At 39.3% G+C, this 16,076-nt stretch overlaps 1 protein-coding gene across 4 annotated transcripts in view; it reads right to left on the reverse strand.

Annotated features, from left to right (window-relative positions):
* ttc17 (tetratricopeptide repeat domain 17) overlaps nucleotides 1-16,076 on the reverse strand; it is a 95,052-nt gene that overhangs the window by 59,808 nt on the left and 19,168 nt on the right. For 3 of the 4 annotated variants that reach the window (XM_043705479.2, XM_043705477.2, XM_087996321.1), the window contains exons 2-6: nucleotides 12,578-12,667; nucleotides 11,144-11,313; nucleotides 8,298-8,409; nucleotides 7,008-7,139; nucleotides 4,210-4,319 (exon numbers count right to left, since the gene is read on the reverse strand). In XM_043705479.2, coding sequence (XP_043561414.1) covers nucleotides 4,210-4,319; nucleotides 7,008-7,139; nucleotides 8,298-8,409; nucleotides 11,144-11,313; nucleotides 12,578-12,667 — 614 coding nt within the window. The remainder of the gene's footprint in view (nucleotides 1-4,209; nucleotides 4,320-7,007; nucleotides 7,140-8,297; nucleotides 8,410-11,143; nucleotides 11,314-12,577; nucleotides 12,668-16,076) is intronic. The other variant, XM_087996320.1, reaches the window with a different exon arrangement.

The following is a 16,076-nucleotide window of genomic DNA, read 5'->3' on the forward strand; positions in this document are numbered from 1 at the left end:
TTATAGGGTGGAACTAGACATCACACCACTGAGGAAGTAGAATTAGTCATGGGATGTTGACTCCTGCGCATAAATATAACAATTTAACTCAGTGACAGAAAGTGATGAAATATATTTTTTGGTGTCATCTGCAAATTTACTAACTGTGCCTCTTATGCTCGCATCCAAATCATTTATGTAAATGACAAAAAGTAGAGGGCCTAGCACTGATCCTTGTGGCACTCCACTGGTCACAGGCCTCCAGTCTGAAAAACAACCCTCCACCACCACCCTCTGTCTTCTATCTTTGAGCCAGTTCTGTATCCAAATGGCTAGTTCTCCCTGTATTCCATGAGATCTAACCTTGCTAATCAGTCTCCCATGAGGAACCTTGTCGAATGCCTTACTGAAATCCACATAAATCACATCTACTGCTCTGCCCTCATCAATCTTCTTTGTTACTTCTTCAAAAAACTCAATCAAGTTTGAGAGACATGATTTCTCACGCACAAAGCCATGCTGACTATCCCAAATCAGTCCTTGCCTTTCCAAATACATGTACATCCTGTCCCTCAGGATTCCCTCCAACAATTTGTCCACCACCGAGGTCAGGCTCACCGGTCTATAGTTTCCTGGCTTGTCTTTACCGCCCTTCTTAAACAGTAGCACCATGTTTGCCAACCTCCAGTCTTCCGGCACCTCACCTGTGACTATCGATGACACAAATATCTCAGCAAGAGGCCCAGCAATCACTTCTCCAGCTTCCCATAGAATTCTTGGGTACATCTGATCAGGTCCTCGAGGTTTACAAAATTATGAGGGGCATGGATAAGATAAATAGACAAAGTCTTTTCCCTGGGGTCAGGGAACTAGAGAGCATAGGTTTAGGGTGAGAGGGAAAAGATATAAAAGAGACCTAAGGGGCAACGTTTTCATGCAGAGGGTGGTACATGTATGGAATGAGCTGCCAGAGGATGTGGTGGAAGCTGGTACAATTGCAACATTTAAGAGGCATTTGGATGGGTATATGAATAGGAAGGGTTTGGAGGGATATGGGCCGGGTGCGGGCAGGTGGGACTAGATTGGATTGGGATATCTGGTCGGCATGGACGGATTGGACCGAAGGGTCTGTTTCTGTGCTGTGTTTCTGTATGACTCTAAAATCCCTTATGCAAACAATTACGGCATGTGACAGTAACATCACATATACAGAGGAACCTCGATCATCCGAATATTAATTGCCTGAAAATCGGACAATCCGAAGGGGATCTCAAGGTCCTGTTAGAAACATTACGTCAAACAGCTGTTTCAACACTGATCGTGTCTTTTGCTTACAGGTACAATGATTAAAAATGAACTCGGCTGAGAACAGTCTTGGACAGTCCAGGCACCGCCTCTAAATGACTGACCTCCTGCCCTCTCTCTCACACCCCACACTTTCCCTGGAGATCTACACAGAGGTGAACTCTGAACCTCCCCCCTTCTCCAGATAATCTCCCCAACATTGTCCTATACAGGGCAAAGGTGGAACCTGTCAAAATGTTTTTTGTGTGTATGTGCGCTTGCGTGCACACGTGCTATTTGGAGACTTACCCCACAAAGGCAGCAGCAGTCTTACTGTTGATGTACAGTTGGGCTGCCCCAGAGTGTGGGGGCGCAGACGTGGTTTGGACAGTGGGTGGGGATGGACGGGGCGTGGGGTTGGGAGGACAGTTTGGGGGTCAGGTGGGAGCGGATGGGGTTGGGGGCAGGCGGGGGATGTGGTGGGAGCAGACAGGGAGGGGTGGGGTCTTGTGCACGGTGTGCTGCTGTCTAGTCTCCTGAACAGGGAGCAGACTTCACAGAAAACTCCAAGCCCCAGAGGAAATCAATTAACCGAATATTCAATTATCCGAATGAAATACTGCCCATCGCATTTGGATAATCGAGGTCCCTCTATATTCTTGTTCCCCTCTCATGAGAGTACAGGCTTGTAGTCCTCTAAATCAGAATGCAGCTCTCTCCAAGAATGGATCACCACACAGATTGATAACTAACGTCATTTTTGCTGCAGTAAAGATTAGGAATAGGCAATGTAGCACCTTGAGATTATTCAGTACCATTCAGTGAAACATAATTGCATTGGAAGGGATGGAGAAGAGATTAGTCAGGATGTTGCTGGGTTGGAGCACTGTAGTTCCGAAGCGAGGCTAGAAAGGCTCAGATTGTTTTCTTTTAAGCAAAGGCTGCTGAGGGGGGACCTGACTGAGATGTAAAAGATTATGAGGGACATGGACAGGGTGGATAGGAAGGAGCTGCTCCCTCAATTGAAGGATCAATAATGAGGGGCGCCATTTTGAAGTGAAGGGCAAGAGATTTAGAGGGGATTTGAGGAATAAAATTTTCATTCAGAGCGGCTGGGAATCTAGAAAGCACTGCCTGGGAGGACAGAGGCAGGAACCCCTCACAAACTTGATAAATTATTTAGTTGCGCACTTGAAATCCATAGCATTCAAAGCTACGGGCCAAGTGCTGCAAAGTATGACGAGTGTAGGGAGGTCGATGCAGACTCCATGGGTTGAAGGATCTCTTCTATGCTCTGAGAATCGATGATTCAGATTTTGATGATATTTAACCCAACCATCAATTGCTTTTTCCTTGTTCCCTTAATACTCTTGGCTAGTAAAATCAGTTTGAAAATTAATAACTGCTTCACCTACAAGCATAGCTTATGGAACAAAGTTAAAACATTCTTTCACATTTTGAGTGTAATTTTGCTCCTGTAAGATATGGCTGTAGCAGCAGTAGATGCACTGCAGAAATTCACCAAAGATTCACCTTTCAAATCCGTGAAGGAGGACAAGGACAGCAAATACATGGCAACATAACCAGTTGCAAGTTCCCCTTTTCAAGCTACTCTGACTTGGAAAGAGAGTCATACAGCACAGAAACAGATCAAGTTTCCCTAATGGGATCAACCAGTCCCATTTTCCTGCGATTGTTCCATCTGTCTCTAAACTTTGTCTATTTATGTACCTATGCAAATTTCTTTTAAGTGTTGTAACAACATCTGTATCTAACATTTCCTCTTTCATTCCACAAACAAACCACCCTTTCTGTGAAAAGGTTGCCTTTCTCCTCTCATCTTAAAATTATGTCCTGCAGTTTTGGATTCCCTAACGCCAAGGAAAATACCTTTGCTAATCACCTCATGATTTTATAAACATCTAAAAGATTACCCTTCCACCTCTTACACTCCAGTGAAGGAAGTCCCAGGTCATCAAGCCTCTCCTTATAACTCAAACCCTGCAGACCCTGTAACATCCTTGTAAGTATTTCTGAACCCTCATCAATTTAATAATATCCTTCCTACAACAGGGCAACCAGAACAGTACACAGTACTCCAAACGTGGCCTCATCAACATCCTGTACAACTGCAACATGACATCCCAACTCCTATAACTCAATAGTCTGAGTAATGAAGGCAAGCAATGCCAGATGCCTTCTTTACCACAATGAAAGTTGTTCCACAGGTAGACAATGAACTATATCGCATTCCAAGACAGTTGCTAGGTCAAAATCCTGGAATTCCCCTCTTAACAGCATTGTGGGTCTACCAGCACATGGACTGCAGTGGCTCAAGAGGTCACCTCACCACCAACACCATCTCAAGAGCAATAAGGGAATGAGCAATAAATGCTGACCCAGTCAACAATGCCCACATCTCATGAGTGAATAAAAAGCTTGTCCACAATCAGCAGCAGTATTTTCTCCATTCGTGACTCTGAATACCTTGAAAACTTGATCAAATCTTCTAAATTTCATCAATTACAACCCAAGTTTATTTAATCTTTCCAAGTAACTTAAACCTTGGAGTCTAGGTAAGACTTTAATGAATCTATGTTGCCCTCTCTGTCCGAGGCCAATATATTCTTTCTAAGATGTGATGTTCAGAACTGCATACAGTACTCCAGGTATGGTCTAAACAGACGTTTGCATACCTGAAGCATGACTTCCACCAGACGGATTCCATCTTATTGCAATGCACATGCCGTTGCAAAGCATTTTACCTCTAATTAGTTATTTCTTCAACTGCAGCAATTAATAATGTTCAACTAAGCTGCCAATCTACACGAAGAAAATGAGACAAATAAGCACTGGTTTTGCTGGCTTTGACCCTGAAATATTGGTCAAGATGCAAAGAGGAACCCCATCGGTATTAAGTTTATCACTTGGTTTCTGAAAGCTTACCGTGGAGAAAAATGTAATGCCCGAATGACACATTCGACCACCTGATATGGCTCATTCTTCATCCTCCAATAAAATGAAGCCATGTTATACAATACCCATGATGATGTATTCTGAAAATAATGACAACATTGTAATAACAGAAACATTAGATAATAGGAATGGTTGAAATGGTGCTTTGCATCATTGTGGGCACTTAATCTGCAATTTTAATCCATTACAAAGTATTATAATGTGACCATTGGCATCACTCTACTGAACTATTAAAGGACTTATTATTCATGTAAAAAATACATTCCTTTAATAATTTTTATTTAGGTTTGTGAACAGTATAAATATTAAACAAATATTGATCATGTTCTTTCAGATTAATGGCATTTCTGAATGTTGCATATTCCTCAAGTCGAAGTAGAAATATCTGAAGCAGTAATATTATGGAATTTAGGATGTGGCAAGTTGGTGATGTATTAATATGGTAAATTTCAAAATATTTTTAAGTCACTTTCCATTTTACATACATAGAAATTGTATTGAAAAGATAAATTCATTTTATGTTTACCATTAAGCTTGGACAATAATGTGGCTGAAGAGAAGTGGTGCTGAATAAACTGATATTTAACATACAGAATATAGCTTGTAAAATGAGTTTGGAAATCTCATACAATTATGGAAACAACTTTAACAATGACAATTATTTATTGAGTTATTCCTTGGAAGATGTCATCAAAATTAGCTAGTTATTTATTGTTTCACCATCATATTTACTTAAAACATGTTACAGTAAAACTCTCCTTCGAGAATAATAGTATTGGAAGTTGCGGAGATTAAAACTTGTTCTCAATTCTTACAGCAGATGAAAAGGACAACAACATACCATTAGGTATAAAGTGACACGATTAAGTCAGCGGTTGAGTATGTAATCCCAAATTCACAATTGGATTTCATTTCAATTAACATTTTGAACATATTAGATAACTAGGTGTTATACTGTTTGTCCAAAATTGTATGGAAGATATTGGTACAAGTCATCGGAACTAGATGCTCTTTGTCAGAGTGAGGAAAGGAGATGGTGTAAGTTTCTCTCAGTCAGTCAGTGTTCATCCCCAAATACTGGGGGGGAGGAAGAGGGGGTGAAAAGAGGATGGGGGAGTGGGAGGGGAAGGAGGGGTCAGGGGATGGAAGAGAAGAGGGTGGGGGGGGGGAAGAGCGACGAATGGGAGGTAGGGTGGGGGCGGGGAGAGCTGAGGGGAGAGAATTTGAAAAAAAGCAAATTGTTTTACATGGGGGGGGGGGGGGGGTTCACGGAGTGGAATGAACGTCCTGAGGAAGTGGTGGATACAGATACTGTTACAACATTCAAAAAGCGTTTGGATTGTTACGTGAATAGCAAAGGTTTGTAGGGAGATGGGCCAGGAGCATGCACATGAGACAAGTTTAGTTAGGGATTATGATCAGCATGGACTGCTTGGACTGAAGGGTCTGTTTCTGTGCTGTATGACTGTACACAATAAACATCTGGTGAGGGTTCAACTGATTAGAAAGATAATCTGCACTTTCAGCATTAAGTATTTAATGATACATTAATTTTAGAAGGTACTAAGAAGACAGCTAGTTCATTGACATTTTAATGAAGTAATAAATGATAACCAGCACAAATTTTTAAAGGCAAATTGTGTTTGATTTGATAGAGCTCTAGTAATGAAGGTAGTGTGGTTGATGTGTAAACGGATCTTGCAAAAAATCTTTGATAAATTACCACATTATTAATCTCATTGGCTTCAATTTTTCTCATCAGCCTAAGCGACAGCAGTTTCATAAACATAAATTAAAGAACAAAAAATAGAGGTGAACTTCCTCCCACAGATCAGAAAGAAGCCAGCTGTGAATATAAACTACTACTGCTCTTTCTGATTTATATTAATGGTCAAGAGCTGGGTATGGAGTTCCAAGATAATGGTCAAGTTTTTTGAGAAAATAGTAATAGGTTGGTAGGAAAAATATAGTAGATGAAATTTAATGAACTCTGAAGGGAAGCATTTTGGTAGAAAGACCAACAAGTGGCAGCATGAATTAAATGGAATAGACACAAATTGCAATCAAATAACTGCAATGACAGGGCTAGATAAAAAGGCTGTTAAAATGTGTATGGTAGCTTTGGCTTTCTAAATAGAAACATGGAGTATGAAATGAAGTCATTTAACTTCCTTTGGAAGTCTATATTCAATTGCTTCCCAACCACCTTTTAGGTAGTGCATTCCAGATCATAACACACAAAGACAATGTCAAAACCTTATAGAGTAGAAAAGGCTTTTAAGTATGGTACCAGTGGAATAATTAGAGGAACTTGAGGTGCTCTTTCTACAACAGATCCGTTGAGAAAAGATATAATAGAGATACTCACAATCACGCAGAATTATGATACAATAAACAAGGAGAAACTGATTCCAGTAGTAGAAGGGTAAGCAACCAGAGGTCATAGATTCAAGGTGATTGGTAAATGATTCTTTTCTTTTTGCACAATGATGATCTGGATCACACGGCGGTGAAAGCATGTTGAAATTGATTCAATATTAACTTCCAAATGAAATTAGATAAACCCAAAAATGGGGAGAAAATTTGCAAGGCTGTGTGGAAAATGTGGAAGAGTTGGAGTAATTGAATTGACATTTCAAGGCTGATTTGCTTTATCTGAACTTAAATACATTTCTTGAAATGCATGCATAGCTTACATTATCTGTATTCATACGTTAACAGCTAATAAAAGAAAGATGTTAAGTGAAGATAAAAAATGTAAATTGTACCTTCAACAAGGCCGCATTAATTCTATGGCCTATTTCTTCAATACTTCTACCTAATCTTCTTGATAAGCTGATAAAGATGGGGTCTTCTTTTGATAACACTGGTGCTGTAAGATTAATCCGTTCTTGGATACCCTAAAATTAAAATTTTAGGTATTACTAGTCATTTCAATTTTCAAATCCTGAAACTCGGTAAGTATATATTTTTATACTAAAACAAAATAGTTCTGTAGTTTCATCATTCTTTAGTCTCAATTGGTTTATGCCACATACTATAGGATGTTGATGACTTTTCTTGCCCTTCATGCACACTGTATAGATAAATATTAGAACAGGAGTATTTTTTTGAATAGGACAGTTAACTCTTATATGAAAAGATGATTGCATTACAAAATACAATAACATGAATGTTAACATCATTTCACTACTTGATTGTTAGCATTCAATTGTTTTCTTAATGTCAATTAAGAAAGAACAGAGCAAATTCATATTTTCTTAATGCCTCTCAAAATAAAATTACTAACAGGTACAAAAATGATTCAAAAAGCTTATTTAAACTTAATTTCAAATAGGACCTATACAACCAGTACATAGTATTTTAAGGTCCTCCGGTGGCGATGGATTTAAATGCAACTCCCAAGGGTTAACAGTCATGTCATCCAGAGTACTCTTCCAAATAAAGTCCTCGCTAGAAGCAGACAGTAGTTTAAAAATGCTCTCAATAAATTAAACACTGTTGTTTCACATTTATTGACACTGGAAATAAAATTAAACTGCAAATTAGAGCTACACACTTCATTCCGAAAAACCTCCAGGCCTGCTGTTGTACACGTATTATAGCTTAAAAGCTAGTTTTCAGCAGAACTGGGTTATCCAACGCAGTTCTAGGCCGCAAAGCAAAATGCCACTTTATTGTACCACAACCTTACATACTGGCTAAAATACTTTCCAATTATTAACTTAATTATAGAATCATAGAATTTTACAGTGCAAAAGGAGGCCATTTGGCCCATTGTGCCTGTAGCAGCTCCTAAAAGATCTACATAGCTAATTCCCCCATGGACTCCTTACCACCAACTCAGTCTCTACTATTTTCCTCATGCAAAGAAATTAGATGGTCTTTAACATGAAAAGTATTATAAAAATACAAATTACTATTGCCTTTCATTTAGTGAATGAGCATTACAAATCCATACAGTCCTAAAAATAATCTCGGAAGTTAAGATTTTAATCAATTGTTATTTTAAGTGCAATTCCTGTTATAATCAGAAGAGCCTACAGAAAAGCATTTACCCTCAAATGCTGAAAAGCATGAATACTAAATGGAAGATCCATCATTTTTGTGCAATCTGGTGTGTCTAGGTCTTGAGGTAATGGGGCCTTTGTATCAATGTATTCTTCAGGGCTAAGAAAAGAACAAAATGTCAATTTCTGCAGTTTACAAGAAGCTGTAGTAAAGTCAAAAAAATCTACTAAAAGGCAAATTGGCTTATAAACACCATATTTATAAAATACAAACTGTATAAAATATATATGTACATAGACACATAAATATGAAGTTTGAACGTATAAGGAGAGGCTGAATAGGCTAGGACTTTTTCCCCTTGGAGCAGAGGCGGCTGAGGGGTGACCTGATTGAGGATTATAAAATCATGAGGGCGTAGATAAGGTGAAGCAAAGGTCTTTTTCCCCAGAATGGAGAGTTCAAAATTTGAGGGCATAGACTTAAGATGAGACACAAAATATTTACAAAGGACCTGACGCGCAGAGGTGGTTGCGTATATGGACTGAACTGCTAGAGAATATTGTAAATGCAGGTACAGTAACAACATTTAAAAGACATGGCAAATCAGGGCAGGACTTAATGGTAAGGTCCTGGGGAGTGTTGCTGAACAAAGGGACCTTGGAGTACAGGTTCATAGTTCCTTGGAAGTGGAGTTACATGTAGATAGGATAGTGAAGGCATTTGGTACGCTTTTCTTTACTGGTCAGAGTATTGAGTACAGGAGTTGGGAGGTGATGTTGCAGCTGTACAGGACATTGGTTAGGCCACTTTTGGAATAGTGTGCGCAGTTCTGATCTCCTTCCTATCGGAAGGATATTATGAAACTTGAAAGGTTCAGAAAAGATTTAGAAGGATGTTGCCAGGGTTGGAGGGTTTGACCTATAGAAAGGCTGAATAGACTGCGGCTGTTTTCCCTGAAGTGTCAGAGGCTGAGGGGTGACCTTATAAAAGGTTTATAAAATCATGAGGAATCTGGATGGGGTAAATAGTCAAGGTCTTTTCTCTGGGGTGGGGAAGTCCAGAAGTACAGGCTATAGCTTTACAGTGAGGGGGAAACATTTAAAAGGGACTTAAGGGGCAACTTTTTCACGCAGAGGGTGGTGTGTGAATGCAACAAGCTGCCCGAGGTAGTGGTGGAAGCTGGTACAATAATATTTAAAAGGCATCTGGATGGGGAGATGAATAGGAAGGGTTGAGGGGGATATGGACCAGCTGCTGGCAAATGGGATTAGATTAGATTCCCTACAGTGAGGAAACAGGTCATTTGGCTCAACAGGTGCACACTGACCCTCTGAAGAATAATCCACCCAGACCCATTCCCCTACACTATATTTATCCTTGATGAATGCACCTAACATTATGGACAATTTAGCACGGCCAATTCACCTGCCCTGCACGTCTTTGGATTGTGGGATGAAACCGGAGCACCTGGAGGAAGTCCACACAGACATGGGGAGAATGTACAAACTCCACATAGATGGGAATCGAACCTAGGTTCCTGGCACTGTGAAGTAGCAGTGCTAACCACTGAGCCACCGTGCCACCCTCAAATTAGTTACGATATCTGGTGGGCACAGATGAGTTGAACAGAAGGGTCATTTTCCGTGCTGTATTTCTCCATGACATGTGAACAGGAACATGAACAGAGGGATGCAGGGCTAAATGCTGGCAAGTGGGACTAATTTGGGAAACTTAGTGGGCATGGAGAGTTGAATCAAAAGGTCTGTTTCCATGCTGTAAAAATCTACAATACATATGCAAAGTGAAAACATCCCTTAAAATCAAGTTGCAAGTTTATAACTTAATAACCATTGCAAGAATTAAGAGCCCACACACAAATTAGTCATCTTTTGTTTCAGTGAAGCATTGATTTCACAATTCAGTGACTTCAGATTTTAAGTCTACAGAGGAACCTTGATTATTGGGCATTCAATTAACCGAATTTTGGATGATCTGATCAAGATTGCAAGGTCCTGATGCGAGGCTAACTATGTTATCTGGCATTGGATTAAACCAACCAAAATACTCCCCGCCAGTCTTCTTCGGATAATCAAGGTTCCTTTGTATGTCTAAATAATACTGTAAACCACCATTCCATCTTACAGAATTCAGTCAACTCTTGACGTATGCCTTTATAGCCTCAAAGTAATGGAATTTGACCTCAAGAGGAATTTATCTTTTTATGTTTTTATTTACTATTTCTGAAGTACCACCTTTTGGATAATCAAGTAAATGGCCTAACATGTTCTGGCTTGGAATCACATTTAATGCTAGTTAAATAATAGCATTTTCATAACTTATTGCTAACAACTTAGCACTCAGAAAAAAAAACTGGTCATACTGTAACTTTCATCATCAGTTCACCTCTGATACTAAGGTTAACTTTTCAGATGTCCCTCTGTATCAGACACCAAATCTGGTGGCGTTATGAATAAGGTATAATTTCAGTAAGAAATCCTTGAAATCAAAGAAAAGCTTGATTGGAATGAAAATTAGGAGTTAACTCCGTTAGAAAGGATGGCACCAGATAAACGTTTATTAGCAACTACTTCCCTTCTTCACTAGCTCCCACATATTATTAATGGACTATCTTGATGCTGATTTCCAGAGCTCCTTTTGGAGTTATCCCTACATTGATTCATGGTTAACATCACTACAGCAGCTCCCTGATGTCATCTCAGCAGAAATGACTGATCTCGATTACTAGTCAATGTAAACTGAACCCTGAACTGTCATGACGGTCACTGGCTTGGAGGTGAATAGCGTTCTTGTTCGTCAGCTGGTGAATGATACACAGTTTGGCAGAGAAGAGAAAGAAAATACTTTTTTTTAAAAACAAAATGCCTTTTTAAACCTGATATCCTTGTTTTCCAGAGGAATGAATGTTCCATCATAAAGATCGAGGTCTCCAAGAGGCACTTTGGCTTTAATGCAGTCAGAATCCTCTTTGTAATGTCTCTGTTCCAAACCTGTGTCTCGATCTTCATTTTCTTCTATATGAATTTTCTGAGCAACTAAGTGTTTCTGTGTATAAAAAGTTGAATTATTGTATCTAATAGCAAAGATGAGGGTTTAAGACTTCACTTTTCTCTATTTAAACAATAAAGTCACACAACATCTATTAATATAACTGTTTTGAGATTAGATGAATTTATATTGAAATGGTTAAATCCACACATAATTAGAATCAATGAAACTTGGTAACAGATCTTTCTTTGTAACTTTAAGATAAATAGAACACAGGTTTAGATTTTCCTGGAAGCTAAATTCTTTTCTTTACCAAATACTTGAAAACACTCACCTTCTCCAGCGAGCTAAGTTGAAATAATGGAGTGCTTCGCCAATTTGATGTCCAACATAGAAATAAGGAATTAACCAAAATGGAAAAGATAACTTATCTTTTTTTTCTTTTTATTTAGTAGCAATCTTTTTCTTCCATCTTATTCAATTGCCCTATTCATGAAGATCATTTCGGGAAGTGCTCTGAACATTACGTATCAGAGCTGGTATGCTGGAGAGGACAGTGTAAGCACACAATCAAGGTTGCTCGATGAACCTTTCCTTAATTGTTAGACATGGCCACCCCACTTTCAACTTTGCTCACTAACTTTTACTCATGTTAAATCATTAGTAGCTTCATAAAAATGTTCCATTCTCCTCCTGAGAAGTGATGCATTTGATAGCTAATGCATCAAAAGTCTCTATACCTTCAGGTCATAGATTAGGAACTTTAATCTTTTATCTGCAAGAGTTTGGTATGCTGAAGATTATAATCGGATATAGATTTTCATTATTTCATGTAGTGTCCACAGTAAGTTTGTTCAGATTATATATCCCTCTATTCAAAAGATTTTCATGAAACCCTGCCTCCGTGGATTTGGATTCAGATGACAACAATCTAAATGTGTAGATCAAATAAATACAATAGTTGAGCACTCAATAATGAGTCTTTTGTCTTTCCCATTAAACAAATCAGAAATTTTCAGTGACTCAAAATCTGGATGGAAGGGATAGTGATACAAACCTTATAAATACTAGAAGAAGCCAATGTACAAAAAATTTTAAATAAGCTAAAATGAGCAAGTTTGCAAGTGAGACTATCCAGCTTGATAATTATAAAAATGTCTTGCAAGTTGCTCCTCTTTAGCCTTTATTATAACATAAAGCTTGATAATAACCTTTGCTTATAATAGTTGCAAAACATCTGAAACATTCCAGTTCTTTGATTAAAATTCCTCTTCCACCAAATTTCATGCACCTTAATCAACAAAAGGATTTCTCAACCTACTTCCAGTTCTTTGAGGTAGTTGACTGTAGCTTCCTGTCTCATAAATACTACCAAATCATGGGGATGTTTCAGATTAAGAGGGGAATCAACCTGCCAAAAATAGAAACATGATAACATTTCCAATAATTTCAAAATACATTTTCACAGTGGCATAGCCACATTCTCACAAGTTGTACACATTTCAAGATAACATTTTTGAGGCATAGGAATACATTATTTTTCAAGAATTAACAATTTTGATTCCATTAAGTGTTTTGACCAGGGATAGCAAGCCAACGTAATCAACCTTATTATCACTGGAGTAGCAACATAATTAAATTAAAATATTCAACAACCCTCAAAATGTAACCAATTGTTGCTAATCAGATGCAATGAATAACAGATCTTGAACACCAAGTTGACAACTGAAACAAAAATCAACAATTTATTAGTACTGTAATTTAGCAGGACAAAGTTAAATGCAAAGTAATTTAATTATCTAGGACTTAAACCCAATCTTCTTTGACAATCACCCACTCTCACCGACAGAAAGACACAGTTAAAGGATATATTAAAAAGAGAAAGAAAAGAGTTGCGATTAAACAGTGTGACACAATGAATGCCACATCTTCACTCAACCATTGGATGATAAATGTTTGTGCCAGTGGAAAACTTATCTAATTTTGAAGTCACTGGTGACTTCAAATAATTTCAGTAGACTCCCAGAATTATTTACTGATTTCTTACAGTCTGTGACATTCAACAATTCCTTAACTGAACAGAAAACTAGAAAGTTATAAAAAAGCCGGTCCTAAAATTTCCAAAAATACCTCTGTATCTGCAAAACCAGCAAGAACTTTTTTTAAAATCAATATTCTCTGTGGTTAGCTGGCTAGTATTGATCTTCCAATGATTGATCAATTCAATATCAAACCAGCTGCCAGCTCTGGGCATGGCAAAACATTGTGTTGAATAGTCCAGAGTGTTCCCTAGATTAATAATTAAGTTATATTACTTTCCATGCCAGTCACCAACAACCAACGTTCTCCTCCATTTATTAAACACACACACCTGTAAAAGGTTCAAATAACCTGAGCACCAATTCACAGGTCCACCAAAAAAATGAGACAGGTATATAAGCAAGTGGGGAATTAAATTACATTTTGTTTGAGTATGATTAGTCGTAAAATACTTTCAGCAAGGATCATACACTGTGGCAGTCTGGAATATAAAACTCTTACAGACAGTTTAGTTTACATTATTGCCTTTATTTACGAATGGCATCAATGTTACACTATAACATAGATACCTACAAGCCAGGCTTGAGCTAAAGTTCTAAAACCATGAGCAGAGTAGCAGCACCAGCTCCTAGCCCTAAGAGTTCTCTCAGGCTACTCCCCTTATTGCTGCAAACAAGTGATCTTTTTACAGAAAATTGAAATTACATTAAAATTACAAAAACACCACATGACCTAAATCAAACAGAGTCATAGAAATGTATAGCACGGAAACAGACCATTCAGTCGAACTCATCCATGCCGACCAGATATCCCAACCCAATATAGTCCCACCTGCCCGCACTCGGTTCATATCCCTCCAAACCCTTCCTATTCATATACCCAACCAGATGCCTTTTAAATGTTGCAATTGTACTAGCCTCTACCATTTCCTCTGGCAGCTCATTCCATACACGTACCACCATCTGCGTGAAAAAGTTGCCCCTTAGGTCTCTTTTGTATCTTTTCCCTCTCACCCTAAAGCCATGCTCTCTAGTTCTGGACTCCTCCACGCCAGGGAAAAGACTATGTCTATTTATCCTATCCATGCCCCTCATGATTCTATAAGGTCAACCCTATGCCACCGACGCTCCAGGGAAAACAGCCCATGCCTGTTCAGCCTCTCCCCATAGCTCAAATCCTCCAACCCTGGCAACATCCTTGTAAATATTTTCTGATTCCTTTCAGGTTTCACAACATCCTTCTGATAGGAAGGAGACCAGAATTGTACGCAATATTCCAACAGTGGCCTAACCAATGTCCTGTACAGCTGCAACATGACCTCCTCTCAACTCCTGCACTCAATGCTCTGACCAATAAAGGAAAGCATACCAAACGTCTTCTTCACTATCCTATCTACCTGCAACTCCACTTTCAAGGAGTTATGAATCTGCACTCCAAGGATTCTTTGTTCAGCAACACTCCCTAGGACCTTACCATTAAGTGCATAAGTCCTGCTAAGATTTGCTTTCCCAAAATGCAGCACCTCACCTTTATCTAAATTAAACACCATCTGCCACATCCCAGCCCATTGAACCACCTGATCAAGATTCCGTTGTAATCGAAGGTAACCTTCTTCGCTGTTCACCACACCTCCAATTTTGGTGTCATCTGCAAACTTACTAACTATACCTCTTATGCTCACATCTACATCATTTATATAAATGAAGAAAAGTGGTGGACCCAGCACCAATCCTTGTGGAACTCCACTGGTCACAGGCTTCCAGTCTGAAAATCAACCCTCCACCACCATCCTCTGTCTTCTACCTTTGAGCCAGTTCTGTATCAAAATGGTTAGTTCTCCCTGTATTCCACGAGATCTAACCTTGCTAACCAGTCACCCATGGGGAACCTTGTCAAACGCCTTACCGAAGTCCATATAGATCACATCTACTGCTCTGCCCTTATCGTTCCTCTTTGTTACTTCTTCAAAAAACTCAATCATTTTTGAGAGTCCTGATTTCCCATGCACAAAGCCATGTTGACTATCCCTAATCAGTCCTTGCCTTTCCAAATACGTGTACATCCTATCCCTCAGGATTCCCTCCAACAACTTGCCCACCACCGACATCAGGTTCACTGGTCTATAGTCCCCTGGCTTTCTTAAACAGTACCACGTAAGCCAACCTCCAGTCTTCCGACACTGTTCAAAAGGGCTACACCACACTGCAGCACACCAGAATTGCAAAAAGAGGAAGAAGAACACCTATACAATGTATTCGCCAAAAATGGATACCCCCGCAATTTCATCAAAAGATGCCTAAAGGAAAGACAATGGAACGAGGACATGCCGCAACCCAAAGGACTAGCCACACTACCATACATCAAGAGCATTTCTGAACTGACAGACAGACTACTGGGACCACTGGGACTCCGAGCAGCACACAAACCAACAGCCACTCTCAGACAACAACTCACCAGGACGAAGGACCAGATACCCAGCATGAGCAAAACTAATGTAGTGTACAAAATCCCATGCAAGGACCGCACAAAACACTACATAGGACAAACAGGAAGACAGCTAACGATCCACATCCATGAACACCAACTAGCCACGAAACGACACGACCAGCTATCCTTAGTAGCCACACACGCAGATGACAAGCAACATGAGTTCGACTGGGACAACACTACTATTATAAGACAAGCCAAACAGAGAACAGCCAGGGAATTCCTAGAGACATGGCACTCATCCACAGATTCAATCAATAAGCACATCGACCTGGACCCAATATACCAACCAC

This window comes from Chiloscyllium plagiosum, unplaced genomic scaffold (assembly GCF_037043375.1).
Source record: "Chiloscyllium plagiosum isolate Xiang-an unplaced genomic scaffold, Cpla_swu_hap1 HiC_scaffold_18, whole genome shotgun sequence".
In the NCBI taxonomy this organism is placed as follows: Eukaryota; Metazoa; Chordata; class Chondrichthyes; order Orectolobiformes; family Hemiscylliidae; genus Chiloscyllium; species Chiloscyllium plagiosum.